The sequence below is a fragment of the Mustela lutreola genome, chromosome 15 (assembly GCF_030435805.1).
Source record: "Mustela lutreola isolate mMusLut2 chromosome 15, mMusLut2.pri, whole genome shotgun sequence".
NCBI classification, from domain to species: domain Eukaryota; kingdom Metazoa; phylum Chordata; class Mammalia; order Carnivora; family Mustelidae; genus Mustela; species Mustela lutreola.
In genome coordinates, this window is record NC_081304.1 from 18,594,396 (window position 1) to 18,612,155 (window position 17,760).

Genomic DNA, 17,760 nt, shown 5'->3' on the forward strand with positions numbered 1-17,760 from the left:
GCGGGGTGCAAGGCTGTTGACCTCCTCGGCCTCTCTGCAGCCTTCTTGTCATACAAGCCTAAGGCTACTCTCACAGCAGCCCAGTCCCCAGAGATGTCCTGTGTTCTGTCTCTTGTCCTTCGCTTCCTGAGGGCAGAAAAAGGCGGCTTTGACTTCAACCCACACACGAACCCATAGGGAGCCCAGTTCAGTGCTAGGGGATTGTATCGCCACCCAGCCTTCTGGGAGCTGAGTCTGTAGGGTGATGAAGCACCCAGAAGCCATGACCCTGGTCAGGACCATGAGCCCTAAAGATCAGGGCTCAAGGGAATTGACTGGGGCATGGTTGTGCGTGCCCGGGGTATGGGGTGGTTTAGGTGTGGGAAGACCATATAGTATAGGTGGCCTCTGGCCCAGGTCTGAGCAGCATCAGCAGAGCTGGGGGATTAGCAGTGGGCAGGAGAGTTAGAAGTGCACATCTGTTCAGGTAGGAGGGCTGCTGGTGAATTAGCCCCTTCTTGCTCCTGGGCTTGGAACACAAAAGCCTTCTAGAACAGGGCCCCACTGCAACCAGCAGCCAGCTGAATGTGGAATTCTTCCAGCACTTGCTCACTTCAGCTTTGAGACTGGGATCAAGGGGATCAGCCTTTCTTTGGGAGAGTAGTACGAAGCAGTAGGGAGCCTCAGACTCACAGCCCCTTAGGGAAGGCAGGGGCTAAGGCAGGGGAGGCTGGCGGTCAGAATAGGGTCTTTAACCCACACTCCCTCCACCACGGGCTGGGGGATGAGTCCTTTCTTCCCTTCATCCCAGAAAGGAAAAACAAGGTTGGCGACTTGGTGTAATTAGGCCTTTTACAGTGCACAGGTGCCCCTTGTCCAGCTCCCGTCTGAAAGGTGGCAGGGCAAAGCTACGGTGACAAGGAGTTGCGGGGCCACACAGGAAAGCAGCATTGGATTATAACCCAGCGCATAAAACAATACCCACGGGTCCAGACTGATAGGAATGTAGGACTAAGAAATGCGGGAGAATTCCAAATAATCTATAGAGGTTATTAGCTAATAATAGAATCTATCTATCTATAATCTGTCCTTAGAGAGGGTGGGACATAACTCCTTGTTCCTTAAGTGTGGGCTGCACCCAGTGACTTCCTTCCAAAGAGGACAGTATGAAGAGGGAGAAGCAAGTTTACAGTGGAGAAACCTGACAAACGATACTTCAGCCAGGTCATCAAGGTCAACATCCATCCTTGATGTGTGATGAGACTATGCCTTCCTCTGTGGCCTCCTTTGCAAAACACAAAATCCCGCAGCTGTCAGAGCCAGGAGAAACCAGGAAAGCCTGAGGAGCTGCCAGAAGCAGGAGGAGCCTAAAGAGGCCCGGAGACTAAAGGGCATGTGGGATCCTGGAGCAGAAAAAGGATGACAGGGGAGCCGCATACGTCTGAAAAAGGCATGGAGGTCGGTTCGTAGTAGTGTCCCAACAGCGGCTGGTCAGTTGTAAGCTGTGTGCATCCTAGTATGAGAGGCTAATGACAGAGGGCACTGCGTGGGGGGTATATAGGAACTCCCTGGATTATCTTTGCAATAATTCTGTCAATCTAAAACTGTCTCAAGGAAAGTTCATGAAAAGAGAGTGAAAGAGGGAAGGAAAACGAGGAGCTTGGCTCTGTCCCGGCCAGGCGCCGCAGTAGGCCAGCCGGGACAAGGAGCAGTGCGGGTGGAAAGGAGCGGGGGAGGCGAGTGGAGCAGACAGCTGCTTTAATTCCGAACAAGACGTCACAGCCCTGTCCCACCCCCGCACCTGGGAACCCTGAGCACAGGTGAGCTGGGCAGCTGCAGGCCTGGAGAGACAAAGCAGAGGGAGGTCTGAGTGTGTTCCTCCTCTAGCCAGAGGAATGGGTCACCACGACTGTGGTGTGACTCCTCAGCGGTCCAGGGAATAGGGAATAAAGGGATCAGGGTCCTCGAAAGTCAAGGTGAAGCAGGAGGGGGACACACCTCCCCTGTTGGCAGGAGGAGAAGGGATGGTGGCATCCAAGGGCTTGGAGGACAGTAGAGCAGAAGGGCCATCCTTGGGGCTGGGTTCTAGAATGCCAAAGGAAGACCCAAAGTGACAGCAGTGCAGAATCTGAGGGACGAGGGTGTTCCTGGGAAGGCGTCCAGGGGGGTAACCACAGTCCTGGGCTTTGTTGGCTGTCCCATCATGCTGGGCTTCCTCTCTCTCTGGGACCCAATCAGACACAAGCAGAGGCTCTCCTGGGTGCCGAGAGGCCGCCTGCTCAAGGCGGGGGCGCTGCCTTGGGGCAGTCCCAACTGCTGGTCCCACAGAAGAAGTCCTCAGGGAGCTCACTGAGGAGTCCATCCAGGTCATCTGCAGGGGGACATGGAGAGGGTAGACGGACTTAGTGATGACGTTAGGGTTCCAAGGGACTCGGGTCCCAAGCTCCTGCCTCTCAGGGGGTTCTGGACCTGGCTGCACAGTTGGGGAGTTCCCTCCCCCTGGGCAGTGGTGACTGGGCCTGAGGCTGACTGGACTCCCGGCTTCCTTCTGCTTCCCACACATACACACATCACAAGAGACAAGGACAAAATGCCTGGGCCTTTCTGTCAAGAAAGACGCTCCCCTTGGCCTTGGGCATGACCCTCTATCCATCCAGAGGCACAGTGCTTGACCAGAGAGGCTGCAGGGATCCGCCAATGCAACCCGCTCATTGGATGAAGGCAAAAGGCCAGAAAAAGTCATCAGACACATTCAGAATCACGGCATTCGGGAATCCCTTTCTTACCTGAAGAGCATGAGACATGGGCCCCTTCCCCTGTGGACCTTCCTGGGCGTGTGGAATGAAAGCACCTCTCCCTGACTGCAGTTCACAGCTGCAAGCTTGTGTCTGAGAACTTGGAAGCCACCTATCTCAGTCATCCCTGCTGGGACTATCCCAGTTAACAACAGCAGCTACCGCTCGCTGACCCAATGCTCCTGGCCATACCTGCTGTACTCATCCCTTTCCGAACTCACAAAGCCCTTTGGAGGGCGTGGTTCCTCTTTACCATCCCTGCTTTGACAGAATGGAGTTTAAAGCGGTCAGGTAACTGGTGGTGAGCGTCCTCAAGCTCCATCTGAGGCCAGAAGCACACGGCTCCCAACCAGGGAGCTCCAGTGTAATGGATGGGCTCAGGCAGCCCATGGGGTCAGAATTGGATACCACACCTGCAGAGGCTAGCTTCTGGCCTGGCACAGAGCTCCTGACAACCATGATGCTGCTCAAAGAAGTCCACTTGCTGGCAAAAAAAAAATTTTTTTGGTAGGACTTTTTCTTTTTTTTTAAGATTTTATTTACTTATTTTTTTTAAAGATTTTATTTATTTATTTGACTGGTATCACAAGTAGACAGAGAGGCAGGCAGAGAGAGAGGGGGAAGCAGGCTCCCCGCTGAGAAGAGAGCCCGATGTGGGGCTCAATCCCAGGACCCTGGGATCATAACCTGAGCCGAAAGCAGAGGCTTTAACCCACTGAGCCACCCAGGTGCCCCAAGATTTTATTTACTTATTTGACAGACAGAGATCATAAGCAGGCAGCGAGGCAGGCCGGGGGGTGGGGGGCAGAGGCTTTAACCCACTGAGCCACCCAGGCGCCCCTAGCATTCAAAATTTAATTAAGGTGCCTGGCACTGTACTTAGGGAAGTGAGACTGGAATTTGATTGTACCAACAAAAGGTGATGGGGCGCCTGGGGGGGGCTTGGTCGGTTGGGCGGCCGATTCTTGATTGTCGCTCCGGTCATGATCTTGGGGTCCTGGGGTCGAGCCACACATTTGGCCCTGCCCTCAGCCAGGACTCTGCTTGTGAGTCTCTCTCTTCCATTCCCTTTGCTCCTCCCCCGCCTCAAATGAATAAATACATCTTAAAAAATAAGAAAAAAAAAAGGTGTCCCTCACTCATTACACTATGACTGTTCAGGGAAACTCGATGTTAAATGAAGGGCAATGAGCAGACTGTGTGGGCCTACGAAACTGGGAATCAGAGTAAGAACTAGTGTTGGTGGGGTGCCTGGGTGGCTCAGTGGGTTAAGCCTCTGCCTTTGGCTCGGGTCATGATTCCAGAGACCTGGGATAGAGCCCCACATCAGGCTCTCTGTTCCGTGGAGAGCCTGCTTCCTCCTCTCTCTCTTCCTGCCTCTCTGCCTACTTGTGAGCTCTGTCTGTCAAATAAATAAATAAAATCTTAAAAAAAAAAAAAAAAAAAGAACTAGTGTTGGTGTCTCCCAACTCTGTCCAGCCACGGCTAGTAGCTGCCTGCTTGGCAAGTCTGTCCCTACAATGGAGATGTGACACCAGCCACAATATTCTACAGATGACTCTCCTCACTTATTTCATGAGCTCCAGTAACCTCCTGATGATGGTTTGGCTTGTCAACCAGCTTACTTATAAGGAACGAGTGCAACATCTCAGGGAAGATTCTAGCATGAGGGGTAGATACCCTTTCGTAGGCTATAGGCTATAAGTAAATTGGCTTATGTGGTTTATCCATTAGTCCAATGTGAATCTGATTAATGTGAGACACTTACCCACAATCCCATGAATTTTGGGGCTGGACAGGGTTGAATTTATGGAATCCAAAAGCTAAGGCTCACACTTGGACTGTGTACGCTCCACGTGGGTGATGCTCCCTCCCGAGGAACAAGCTGGTCATACCCTTACAGGTCTGTGTTTGGGCTTCTCAGGTCTGTTTCTTGGTGCCACCCTAACCCCATGGATGTCTGACTCCTCAGCCCTGCCTGCAGGATCTCTGAGCTTAGTCAGAATGGGGAAATCAGCTCCCAGAAGACTCAAGGTGTGGCACAGGGGTGGTGTCCATCCATCCCCTCCTTGTGGGTAACCACATGGCCTGGAAAAGGGGAGACCCGTGGATCCCACTGTATTTGTTTATGTAGCCCCAATCACACTACTATAGTTAGTTTGTGGCCTACAGCCTTGCCAAAAAAGATACCACATCTGATTTCTGGAAGATTCTGTAAGACCCAAGGATTCACAGAAGGAGGGAAGAGATGTAGCCAGATTCTCCTGGCTGCGCTATCCAAGAGGAAATAGAAGAAGAACCGCTTTTGCTCCTGGGTAGGCTGACTGCCTTACCTGCTTCTGGGAGCTCTTCCTCGAGGGATGCCCCTGTCTCTGTGTTTGGTGCTGTTCTCAAGCCTTTTCCAGACTTTGCAGTCTCATGATGGGGGCTGCCAGGGAAGCTTCCCGGGTTCTGGGGACAGAGGGCCTGGTTACTAATGTCCGTGCCCCTGACATCCCTCTGGACAGTCCCATGCCACCCAGACAACCTCAAAAGAATAGGTAGGGGCTTAGGAAAGACACGACAGAGGAGTGTGGAAGGGGCCAGTCACCGAGGGGAGGGAGCTGAAATACCAAACACCCCAAAGAGCAGGTAATTAAAAACACAAACTTTTTTGGGCGATTTTCTTTCCTAATTCTGTTGGTATCTGGTGTTTTAGGAAATCTGTATATACCAGGAACAGAGTGACGAGGCCATTCAGAAATATGTTGAGGATTTGGCCTGGGGTTAAAAATGAGATTTTAGGGGGCGCCTGGGTGGCTCAGTCATTAAAGCATCTGCCTTTGGCTTGGGTCATGATCTCAGGGTCCTGGGATCAAACCCCACATCGGGCTTCTTGCTCAGCAGGAAGCCTGCTTTCCCTTTCCCACTCCCAAGCTTGTGTTCCTGCCCTCACTGTCTCTCTGTCAAATAAATAAATAAAATATTTAAAAAAAAAAAAAAGATGAGCTTTTATGGGTTTGGAAATTCAGCCCCATGTCACGCTCATGCACTGGGTGTGGAACCTGCTTAAGATTCTCTCTTTCTCTCTTTCCCTCACTAAAACAACAACAACAAAAAACACCAAAAAAACCTTTTAAGAATCTGCACACTAGGGGCACCTGGGTGGCTCAGTGGGCTAAAGCCTCTGCCTTTGGCTCAGGTCATGATCCCAGGGTCTGGGGATAGAACCCCACATCTTGCTCTCTGCTCAGTGGGGAGCCTGCTTCCCTCTTCTCTCTCTCTGCCTGCCTCTCTGCCTGGTTGTGATCTTTCTTTGCCAAATAAATAAAATCTTAACAAAATAATAAATAAAAACAAAAAACAAACAAACAACCTTTCCTTTAAAAAAAAAAAAGAATCTGCACACTAGCTAATATACAGTCAGGTAATGGAAATTAGTAATTAAGCTGTTTTTTAAAAGAATATAAGCTTTTTATTATTTTTTAATTTAATTAATTAATTAATTTTTATTTGACAGAGAGAGTGAGAGATCACAAGTACGCAGAGAAGCAGGCAGAGAGAGAGGGGAAAGCAGGCTCCCCGCTGAGCAGAGAGCCTGATGCAGGGATGTGGGTCTGGATCCCAGGACCCTGAGATCATGACCTGAGCTGAAGGCAGAGGCTTAACCCACTGAGCCACCCAGGCGCCCCAGTAATTAAGCCATTGACCATCATTTGCCGTAGGGAATGGGAAAGAAGAAGAGTAAGTTTTATGTTTTGCTTTATTCTGTACCATTGCAATTGTTGTCAATGTGTATGGATAACTTGACATTTAAAAGGAAAAGAAGGATGAGGTTTTGGGAGTGGGTGATTTTTGAGAAAATGTGGAAGGTTAAGGGGAAAGATGAGGGAAATGGGAAGTACCCCACCGAGTGAAAGGTGTAACTTGAGAAGAAGTCATCAAGTCTAGAGCATTCGCTTTTTAGATGAAGCAACAGCAGGGGTGGGGACAGTACCTGCCAAGGTCAAGTTACAAATTACCAGCAGAGCGGAGACAGGAGGTCTCCCCACCCCCAGGCCAGGCCCAACAACCCAGGACCCCAGGAAGGGGGGAGGTGGCCACAGAGGGGACACCATGCGCCAGTCAAGGGCCAGCTCTGCACTCTTAACCTGGAGTGGAGCTGCCTGGAACCCTAGTCTCCCTTAGTTCCCAAAGGGGGGTGTCCCCTCCTGAGTTCTGTACGGGTGCCCCCCACACCCAGTAGAGGTAGAGGCCAGGAGGGCAGATGCAGAGCAAGGGCTGGATCACATGACAGGCCATACGCAGCTCCCTACTCTCTGCCCCGCCGCCTGTAGCAGATCTGACCCTGAGTCACTTACTGAGGGCCACACCACCCCTCACCCAGGAAACCACAGCCTCGTTAGTTCTCAGGTGACTCCATCCTCCCTGGTGCTCAAGCCTGCCATCAGATCACCAAGTAGCCAGCTGCTCTAGGTCCTGTTACTGTGCCGTCTGGCAGGCGGGGGCCCTGGGAACAGGAGGATGCTGTACTGTTTTCAGAGGCATCTCTTCACCTCGGGGTAACTGGCCCCTTCACGCCTCTGCTCCCCAGGGTGAAGGAACGGAAGGTACCAGAAGATCCAGCCAGAGAGAGGCCCTGTCAGCCCCCATTCCATCCTGCTCCTCTTACCTTGGGGAAGGGCTGAGACGGCTTGAGGAAGCTCCCATCCCCGGAATCTGGGCTGTAAACACGGACCAGGTTGTTGGGCGTCACGTTGAGGTAGTGATTCCGGAGCGACGGAGAGAACACTCCAACCTTGAGCCGGGGATGGGGGAAGGTCAGTGTCCTCATGGAGCCCTAGACATGGTCAGATGCTACCCGGTCCCCGCCTGCGTCTCTCTCGCTGGCCTCGGCACCGGGGTCACACAGATGGTTTCACCCCAGCCCTGGGACCAGAGCAGAACCAAGTACTGCACCCTCCGGCCCTCACAGCACCACCCCTCATCCCCACCCACCTCCGAAGGATGGGAGCCAGGCCAAGCCCTCAGGGACCTTCTCCAGGGTGGGAAGGCTGGAGAGCAGGTCCCCGTTTGGGGTGCCCCTCACCTGCTTTAGCAGCAGCACCGAGCCAGGTTTCAGCTCACTCTGGCGGGTCTCGAGCAGCAGCCTGTGCACCGTGCCCTGCATCTCTCCTGCAAATACCACGTGGCCCATCAGGCTGGGTCAAGGGCAGCACAGGGACTGCTTTGGGCCCTGGCTGGGAAGTGGACCGCTCACTGCCTCAATTTTCCCGTCTGCAGATAGAGAGGACGACTCTTCCTCATCCCCTGAACTCAGCGAAGGCCACTCATCAGACCCGCTCAGGGCCTGACTGCTCACCTGTGGGGTCCTTGAAAACCACGCTGGCGTCCATCACGCTCCGCCTCAGGGACTTGATCATCACAGCCATGTGGGGGACCTTGTTCCTAGGAAGCTGCTTCAGGGCTGCCTGGTTACGAGGAGAGGCATTTGCTGAGCAAGCAGCATCCCACCAGTGATGTTCCCAAGTGGGCCAGGGCAACTGGAGTGGGGGGGGAGGGAGCGGGGAGTGGGTTCCGAGGACAGACATGGTGATGATCTTCCTTTTGTGGAGGGCAAAAGGGTGGTCTGAAGGCCTCATCCTGTCTCTCTAGCAGAACTGAGGCTGGCAGGGCCTTCATCTATCACTACCCCCTGCTTCCTTTCTCCAGCATGTCTCTTTATACAGAGCTCTACCTCCGTTGCCGTGGGCATGTGTCCTCACATGAGGCAGCTTGAAGGGTAGCAGTGTGCTCACCCCATCTCATCCAGGACCTGGACACGCAGAGACATACCCATACCCCACTTTCACCTTCCACCTATGCCCAGTAGTAGTGAAATGCTGGGTGAGGAGAAGATACAACCAAAGGGACTCCATGTAGCTGCTTGGAGATAGGCCTGGGGTGAGAGGGAGCAAAAGGACAGCCCCCTTTCCTAAGGTGGAGGAGGACAGCAGGTTGGTAGAAAGGGTAGAAATGGTCTTTCTTGGGGTGCCTGGGTGGCTCATTTGTTAAGCGTCTGCCTTGGGCTCAGGTCATGATCCCAGGGTCCTGGAATTAGGCCCCGCACTGGGCTCCCTGCTCAGCGGGAAGCCTGTTTTTTCCCTCTCTGCTCCCCCTGCTCTTGCTGTCACTCTCGCTGTCAAATAAATAAATAAAATCTTAAAAAAAAGAAAGGAAAAGAAATGGTCTTTCTTGCACAGCTCAGCACCCAGTATCCTTACCTTCCGCAGCACCATGACAATGCTATAGGCACAGAGGAAGCAGGTGGGGTCTCTCTCGTCTAAGCCCAGAGAAGACTTCATGGCCAGCCACGGCCCTCGTCCAAAGTCCTCCTCTGCTGATGCCTGGGAACTGGTAACAATCTGGTACCACAGAGCAAAGGGGGCCTATGTGAGTGGATCCACTCCCTTCTGACCTTGACTGAGACAGGATGGGGGGCTGGGAGGGAAGGTCGAATTCCCTGCAGCATGGTAACCAGTCTCTTCCTCTCCCACCTCACAAAATGGTATGAGAGATTTTGCTGCATAGCATATCTTTCACTAAGCAGCAATACCAAAGGTTTATTTTATTTTATATCAGGTCCTAACTTTGGTTGCACTGAAGCAAAAGGCTATGTCACTTGTGTAACAGACTCGAGAAGTATTGGGGCCGGCGAGCCCCCGCCCCCACATTGACAGGTTTCCAGAGTGCCTTAGCCATTTTGAAACCAGTCACATTTTTATTTGGGCTGCCTCTGGCTTAACTATTAATCTTCTTACATTAAAAAATGCTTTGGGGCGCCTGGGTGGCTCAGTCGATTGAGCGTCTGACTCTTGGTTTCTGCTCGGGTTGTGGGACTGAGCCCAGTGCTGGGCTCTGCACTCAGTGAAGAGTCTGCTAGTCCCTCTCCCTCTGCCCTCCCCCAAATAAATAAATAAAAAGTCTTTAAAAAAGAAAATGTTTTGTAACCAGATGGATCTGTGGATGGGCAGCAAAGAGAATTAAAAGCAAAAGTGGGTCTGAGGGTAGAGCAGGTCAACCAGAACCCCGGTGAGGAGGGAAGATGGGTCTCACCCCCGCAAAAGGAACCCACTGGAGGCCAGACGAAGGCAGATCCTTCCCAGCTCAATTCCCAGAAACCTGCGAGGAGGGTTCCCGAGACACAATTTCCTAATACTTGTGACACTGCCCTCCTCTGAGGGAAGATGGGAGTTAGCTGGGCCTTTCTTTCTTAGGTGAGAGAGAAGACTGGACGCGTGACATGGGTCGGCATCAGGACAGGCTTCATCTTCGGCTAGTAAAACCACCACATCCCCAAATGGCCTTCCCCATGTGCCTCTGGTGTGGGAGCCCCGGAACAGGCCTAGTACCCCAAACTCTGCTTCTCAACTCCTGAAACCCACAGGGGTGTCCCTCACCCTTAAACAACGCCCAGAAAGTCAGCATATGCATGGAACTAGTTACCTCTGTCCGGAATTTAGCCAGAGCACCATGAGTTGGAGTCTGGGGTGTGGAAACCATGATCTCCTCCAGATGCTTCCCGCTGAGCTACAAGGGGAGAGAGAAGGGGAAGGCGAGAGCACGCGCGGCAGCTGTTACTTACAAGTACAGCTTCTTGTCTGGGTTACATAATGAGTTCAGGAAACTATCAGGGACAATTAACACATATCACAGCTCTCCTAACGAAGTCTCAGGAGCCTTGCTGGCAGCTCAAAAAAGATGCTTTGGGGATTGTTTGGGGAATGTGAGGAAGCTGGAGCTGGCCCAGGAGCAAAACCCAGGGCTTCCTGAAGGAGCCAATGACCCGGATAGGGAGGCCTGGGATAGGCACAGAGGCAGCTTTCCCCAAGTCCCTTCTCAGGGACCTAACCCTTCCCCGCAGGGATCCAGCCCAGGAGGAATGTGGATGGCCTCCTTGGATTTCCCTTAAAGTGCCAGCGAAGGGCAAGGAATGGGCAGAAATGATTTGAACCAGCCTTAAAATGAGAGGAAAGAGTGCACCAATTACAACCAGACCAGACGCTCAGGGTCCCTTTATCTAGGATCTGATCCAAGATGGTTTGACGGAAACTGTCCCTCCACCACCACTGACTCCAAATGGTCAGCATAGCACAGCTTCCCCCTGCTGACTCCACGCGTCTGCCACAGTGGCCCGTTCCGTGTACCTCTGACAGCATCCTGCCCTCCTGCCTCTGGGCCTTTGCACATTCTCTTCCCTGTCTTCCCACTGCTGAGATGTCTCCCAGAGCACAGCGTTACACGCACCTGTCCATCCACCTCCTACCTGACCCTCCAAAGCCCACTCAATCACCCCAAGGAGCCCAGAGTCTCCGCAGCACCCAGGGACACTCTGCATTTTACGTATCACCGCTCGTTTGCATCTGCTGCTTCTGCTGTGCTGTGGACAACTTGGGATGGGAGCCATGCCCATCTTAACCTCTGTGTTCTCAGCTCCAAATTAGCAAATATAAGTGAATGGCTCTTACTGCCCCAGTGCTAGCAAACAGTAGGTGCTCAACAAAGGAAAGGCGTGAGGTTCTCAGAGCCCGGAGCGCCTCTCTCACCTGCGGTATTCAGTTCTTCCTTCCCACTTCTTTTAACTTCTTCTGAAGCTCTGGAAACCCTCTCTCCACACTTCATTCCCTCCTCCCCCACTCCCCACCCCCCATGTCTGGGACAACTGTCCCTCACCTGGTGAGGCAGGACCCCAGCTGGGCCAGGGAAGCGCCGTGTTTTGGGGCTGGTGGGCTGCTGGGGTGTCCGGTGGGCAGCAGTGACCAGCCGCACCAGGTGGTTGGTGACGATGGGTGTCTGCAGAGCTGCCTGGGGAACCGGGAAGGAATGGGAGCTCTTTGGGGTGCTGAGAGGACACCTGACAGAAGACACTGGTGCTCTGGGTCGTAAGGGGCTCTGAGGAAACGATCCGGAGATAGTCTTTGAGGGAGCAGAGCACATGGAGTTGGGAGTCCGTGGCCCGGGAAAATGAGATTTGCCAGGTATGGAGGCGTCTGGACACTGGAATGAGTGACCAGGAAAACGGTTTTGAGGGCAGCTCTGAACAGGCCCGCCAGCTGCTTGGAGAGGCTGTGGTGCCTGAAGAAGGGGGCCCCTCCGACAGGCTTCCAAGCGGGGCTGCTGAACAGGAATGGGAAAGTCACTGGTGGCAGCCGATCTCGCATGGGGCTCTGGAGTCCTGCAGTGGACAACAGGCTCTGGAGGCTCACCATGGGCTGACAGGACACTAGTCATATTGGGGGCAGGCACAGGCCCCTTCAGGCAAGACCCACTCAGCTCAGTGACCCGGGCCTTTTTAGCCACTGCTGAGTCCTCCTGATGCCATGTGGCCAAGATTCCTGGGGCCTCACTGCTGCCTCCAAGGTCCAGGTCCATGCTTGCGAGGACCTTATCAAATTCATCTTGTTCAGGCCCCTCGAAGCCTCCAGTTACTGGCTGCTGGCTCTCAAACCTGAGCAGGGAGTGGGAGGCAGAGGTCTGGTGTCTAGGTGGCACTTTGAGCACTTCTGCCAGTGCCACGCGTCTCTGATGGCCAGTCCAGCTGCTGGAAGTTGGGATAGGCCTTAGGGAGGCTGTTCCTACAGAAGGTGGACCCCTGATGGCCGCGGGCATGCTGGAGGTAGAAAGGCGGAGTCCCAGGGCTGATGGGCCCAAAGCCTCTGAAGGAGCAGTGGGGCCGGATGGCAGCTGCCCGGGAGACTGTGCCTGCCCGGAGTCCCGTGGGCTGGAAGAGGAGGGTCTCAGGCACCCAGCCTTCACAGACCGAGAGCCAGCAAGCCGATTCTCTGCATCCTCCACGGCAGACAAGAAGTCCTACAAAGAAGCAAAGATGGTGGGTCTTGGCATCCGGACATCAAGAAACACTCTGCTTTTACTGTTCCAGGTATGCAGTAGGTACATGGAAGCAGATACATGGAAGTAGGAAACCAAGGCATGAAAGGCCGTGGTGGGGTCTTTTACCACCTTTGACCTTGCCCATGAGCCCACTTCCAGACTTTTTAAAAAGATTTTACTATTATTTTTTAAAGTAATGTCTACATGCATTATGGGACTCAAACTTGTGATCCCAAGATCGAGAGTCGCATGCTCCATGGAATGAGCCAGCCAGGCGCCCCACCACCCCCAGACTTCTACCAGAACCATCCAGGGGCGCCTGGCTGGCTCAGTGGATGGAGCATGTGACTCCTGATCTTGGGGTCGTGAGTTCAAGTCCCACGTTGCATGTAGAGATTACTTAAAAATAAAACCTTTAGCACTGTATGTTAACTAACTGGAAGTTATTTTATTTATTTTTTAAAGATTCCATTCATTTATTTGAGAGATAGAGAGCATGAGCTGGAGCAAGGGTGGGTAGAGAGAGATGTAGACTCCCTGCTGAGCCAGGAGACCAATGTGACTCCAGGATCACAACCCGAGCTGAGGGCAGATGCCTAACCAACTGAGTCACCCAGGTTCCCCACTAACTAGAACTTAAATAACTATATGAAGAGGGGCGCCTGGGTGGCTCAGTCAGTTAAGCGTCTGACTCTTGATTTTGGCTCATGTCATGATCTCAGGGTTGTGAGATCGAGCCCTGCATTGGGCTCCACGCTCAGCATGGAGTCTGCTTGAGATTCCTTCTCTCTCCCTCTGCCCCTCCCCTCTCTAAAAATAAATAAACTAATTAATTAATTAAAATTTTGAAGAAAAAAGTCTTAAAAAAAATTCTAAGGCTAAGTTTACAGGTAGCTTCTCTTGGGGGGTGGGGGAGCAGTGGTATTCAGGGGAGTAGGCAGAAGCAAACATACCAGGCACCAAGGAATCGAATCACCCAAGATTACACACCCATCTCAAGGAAATAAGTTTTCTGGTGTCCAGCCTGTGCAACAGGGGTCTCTCCAGCTGGTCATGCTGCCTGTCCTCAGCCCACTCCTCTCCCCCTGCCCCAAGACACACACACACACACACACACACACACACACACACACACACAACCTTCAGTAAGCCGAAGAGGCCTTGGATCCAGCAAAATAGGCAGACGTTAAATATAGCTTTTCAGGCAGGTTAAATTAAGTATGGATTCCAGTTGGGAAGCAAGGTGAGATTGACACCTTCGAGAGCAACAGACCTGTTCTGAGGGTGTTTTTGAGTCAGAACTGCTGATTTAACTGACAGGAAGGTCCCCTCCACCCCCATCCTTTGGTGCTGCATTGGATTGTCTGGGCCAGAGAAGGGTTTTTCCCTGCTTTGTGTATTGTCAGGAGAATGGCATACCCCAGCGGGACTGCCATGGGGTTTAGCAATAACAATATTAGAATTACAGCAGCAGTGAAATCCTGACAATCCTTTTCTCCTAAAGAGCTTAGACATGATGTCATCTGCCTGAGGAAGGAGGAAAGGGGCTGTTCTTAGAACAGAAACTTGAACTGTCAGAGTCCTTCACTCTTTTTTTTTTTTTTTTTTAAAGTAATCTCTATGCCTAACATGGGGCTCGAACTCAAGACCCCGGGATCAAGAGCCAACATGCTCCACTGAGCCAGCCAGGTACCACAGAGACCTTCACTCTTAATCCCATTGCCAGCCCCACAGTCCTCTCATCACCTGGTAAGACCCGAAAGGGACACTTAGCAGTCACTTTTTCAGCCTGTAATTACACATCTCCAAAGCTGAAAGACAAAGACAGGGACACATCTCCTCAACAAAGCTGGCAATTTTGAATTTTTTGTAAAAGCAAAATTCAAGTCCCCAAGTGATGACAAAAACATCTTACAATTTGAAATGGCACTGGGTGCCGGGGACCCCATACACATTTTACCGGAATTCTCTCAATGAATTTTCACGATGGTCCTAATAAGTGTTATTATTATTCCCATTTTATGGATGCAGAAATGGAGACTCAGAAGTTAAATAACTTCACAGAACTAGGACTAGAAGCCATATGTGTCCCTGTCACTATGTCTTAGGGCCTCAATGAATGAGACAAGCCAGAGACGGGTTTTTAAGAGGTCTAAGGAAGGTCTGTCTTCGCTTTCAAACCTTAGGTTCCAAAAGCCTCAAAGGAAGAGGAGTGCGGGGCTTGGGCTGCCAGAAGGGTCCCCGGTGCAGCATTCATCACCCGGCTAGGTACAAATGGGGCATCTTGACAAATCCTAAATTCGATTTTTAAAGCACAGTGCTGGGAGACAAAAAGTAAGTTTGAAAGGTTTGTCATTGATAAAAGAAAGCAATTCTACTCTATAAATATAGTTTAGTATCTATGTATGTCAGCCTAGAATCAGGAGGCCAAGACCTCACCCTGGTTGTTGGTGGTGTGTTCTTAAATAGGTTATTTTACCTCTTTTGCATTTTGCCTGCTTAAATCTTGCCTCTTTCTGAAAAGGGTTTCAGGTAGCGATTTGGGGCCTCCCAGACCAAACTATATCCTTTGGATCTGAGCGGGAAGAGAGCTGCGGGGAGTGCTAGCTAGTTCAGTGATCTCTGACTATACCCCGAGATTAGAAACAGCCCTGCTTGGGCCTATCCCCAGAAATTCCGATTTAATTGGTGTGTGGAAAGGCCTCAGCAGGGGTGATTCTGACGTGCCAGCTTCTGATACAGTCTAATCCCTCATCTTCTGAGCTAGAGGGAAGAGTATTTAAGGCAGAAGAACATCCCTCCTATTATAGAAGAGAAAACAGAAGGCCAGAGAATGAAGTAATTTGCCCTGGCTCATGTAGCGACTTGGTGACCCCAAGCCTCCTGCTATCCACTAACTGTGTTGTCTGTGGCTCTCCATAAACTTTCTTCCCACCTCAAGTATGCCATCATAAAGGTGAACTGAATCATCCACATGACACAGCTTCCAGGCAAGGGCCCTAGTAATTTAAAGGTATGTCAATTAGGCAGCTCACATCTCTGTTTTTCTGTCTCTAAAACAGTTAAGTAGGTTGTTTACATGTCTCATCTTCTCTCAGCCTCTCACAGACAAAAAAGCTATACATGTCAAGTAAAAGGAGGCTGGGGAAGACTGCTTCAAAATTTCTGGGTCTGGGTGTTGACAACTCAAGACGTCCTCTGCTATCTCTGATCACCAACACTTCCTTACCTCATCTTCAAACTCCTCTTCCACAGTAAACAGCTTCTGCAAACTGCATGCCTGAAAGGAAAACAAAGCAATTGAGGTTGGAGGAGAGATACTGCTTACAAGTACATTCGGTCCTCACTACGCTTCTTTCCAATTCTAACAAGACCATCGGGTGTACTGTTTTTTGTTTTTGTTTTTTTCCTAGTGTTGAGGGAGGAATAAGGGATGAGGAAGGAAGAGATGGGATTTACTTAAAGATTTAGAGGATTCAAAAATAAACAAACAAACAAACAAAAAAGATTTAGAGGATTCAGGGTCGCCTGGGTGGCTCAGTGGGTTAAGCCTCTGCTTTTGGGCTTTGGGCTCAGGTCATGATCTTGGGGTCCTGGGATCAAGCCCCACAGCGGGCTCCCTGCTCAGCAGGGAGCCTGCTTCCCCTTCTCTCTGCCTGCCTCTCTGCCTGTCAAATAAATAAAATGTTAAAAAAAAAAAAAAAAAAGAGGGCGCCTGAGTGGCTCAGTGGGTTAAAGCCTCTGCTTTCGGCTCAGGTCATGATCCCAGGGTCCTGGGATCGAGCCCCGCATCGGACTCTGTGCTCTGCAAGGAGCCTGCTTCCCTTCCTCTCTCTGCCTGCCTCTGCCTACTTGTGATCTCTCTTTGTCAAATAAATAAAATCTTTAAAAAAAAAAAAAAAAAGATTTAGAGGATTTGGAATCCTTTCTTGCAAAATAATCCACTCGGGTCCATCTGTATTCACCTTGGAAGAGGGAGGAAGAGGCAAGGGGAAGGCTTAAAAGGGTGCATGGGTCATTCTTTAGCCTCAGCACTGGGCACATGGGCTGAAGGATTTTGCAACATCCCAAAAAGTTGGCCTGGGGAACCTATGTGAAACGTCAGAGAGGCTACCATAAATCCAAGCATGCCCAGTACAGTGGTCTTGTTTCTGAAGCAAGTGGTTTCCTTCTATCTAATCCCACGCACCAAAGCCAGCGTCCCAGGAGGGTTGGATGCCCCGGCCCAGAGCTCCTTCTTTCTAGGCAGCAGGGCTGCTGTGGGTAGTTCTTAGACGTGTCAAGCCCAGCGCGGCGGGCTGTGCCTACCCCCGCCCCCCGTTGCCAGAGCAGCAAGAGCTATAGTGACACACACCCCCGCAACCCAGTGCCCAAGGATCAGGAGGTACGGGGTTGCGGGGGAAGGGGGTCGGTTCTGGGGCCGTGACGTTCGGGCACACCGAGAACCACGAGCAGTTCTCCAAGAAGAGAGGTAAGAGCAGCAGGAGGGAAGCAGGCCCAGAGGGAGGTGCGTGGAGAGAACCTTCCCAGGGTCTCCAGGCAAGCCCTGACTAGAGCCCAGGTGTTCCGAGGCCACCAAGCTCTGACCCAAACCTAACCCGGTTGTGCGGCAGTTCCACCGCCTGGGGCGCGGCATTACCATGGCGACGGCGGGCGGCCTCTGACCCCGGGCGGGGAGAGTGTTTTGTCGGGCAGGCCCCCCACTCGAGGGGTCGCCGGGGCCTCGGACTTGTCCCGGGCGGGACAGTCGGAGTCCGGACTTGCGGGGTCTCTGGAGCGAGGTCGGAAAGTCACGACTCTGAGACTCGGGCGGGGGCCGAGAGGGGGTCGCCGGAAAGCCGGGGGCTGAAGCCCGTGGCTGCTTTCGAAGTGGCCGCCACTCCGGCGTCTCCGCCTCTTAAAGGGGCGGGCCTATTTCTATCCCGCCGACGCAAAGACTCTTCTTCCTCTGTCTTCCGCCTCGGCCTTAAAGGGAAATGAGTGGGCTCTCGGTCGCCCCCCAGCGGCCCCTCGGGCCAGGTTGGTTGGTTCAACAGGAGTTCTGGGACCGCAGGTTGGGTCCCCAGTTCCGCCCATCCTCCTCTACAGAGTTAAGCACACTAGGGACGGGGTCCTGGAGCATAACTCTCATTCACAT

General features: G+C 52.1%; 1 protein-coding gene across 2 annotated transcripts; it reads right to left on the reverse strand.

Moving 5' to 3' along the window:
• Nucleotides 1-1,726: 1,726 nt before the first annotated feature.
• Nucleotides 1,727-17,514, reverse strand: HROB (homologous recombination factor with OB-fold). Of its 2 annotated transcripts, XM_059149581.1 has the most exons (11): nucleotides 17,263-17,514; nucleotides 15,853-15,903; nucleotides 14,370-14,434; nucleotides 11,466-12,602; nucleotides 10,239-10,322; nucleotides 9,017-9,157; nucleotides 8,116-8,224; nucleotides 7,843-7,928; nucleotides 7,426-7,551; nucleotides 5,108-5,225; nucleotides 1,727-2,350 (listed from the first exon to the last, which is right to left on the reverse strand). In XM_059149581.1, exons 4-11 carry the CDS (start codon nucleotides 12,399-12,401, stop codon nucleotides 2,259-2,261), a joined length of 1,692 nt encoding a protein of 563 aa, XP_059005564.1. In that variant the 5' UTR covers nucleotides 12,402-12,602; nucleotides 14,370-14,434; nucleotides 15,853-15,903; nucleotides 17,263-17,514; the 3' UTR covers nucleotides 1,727-2,258. The 2 variants fall into 2 exon arrangements, with proteins under 2 accessions (XP_059005564.1, XP_059005563.1); XM_059149580.1 differs by lacking the exon at nucleotides 14,370-14,434.
• Between the last annotated feature and the right edge of the window lie 246 nt (nucleotides 17,515-17,760).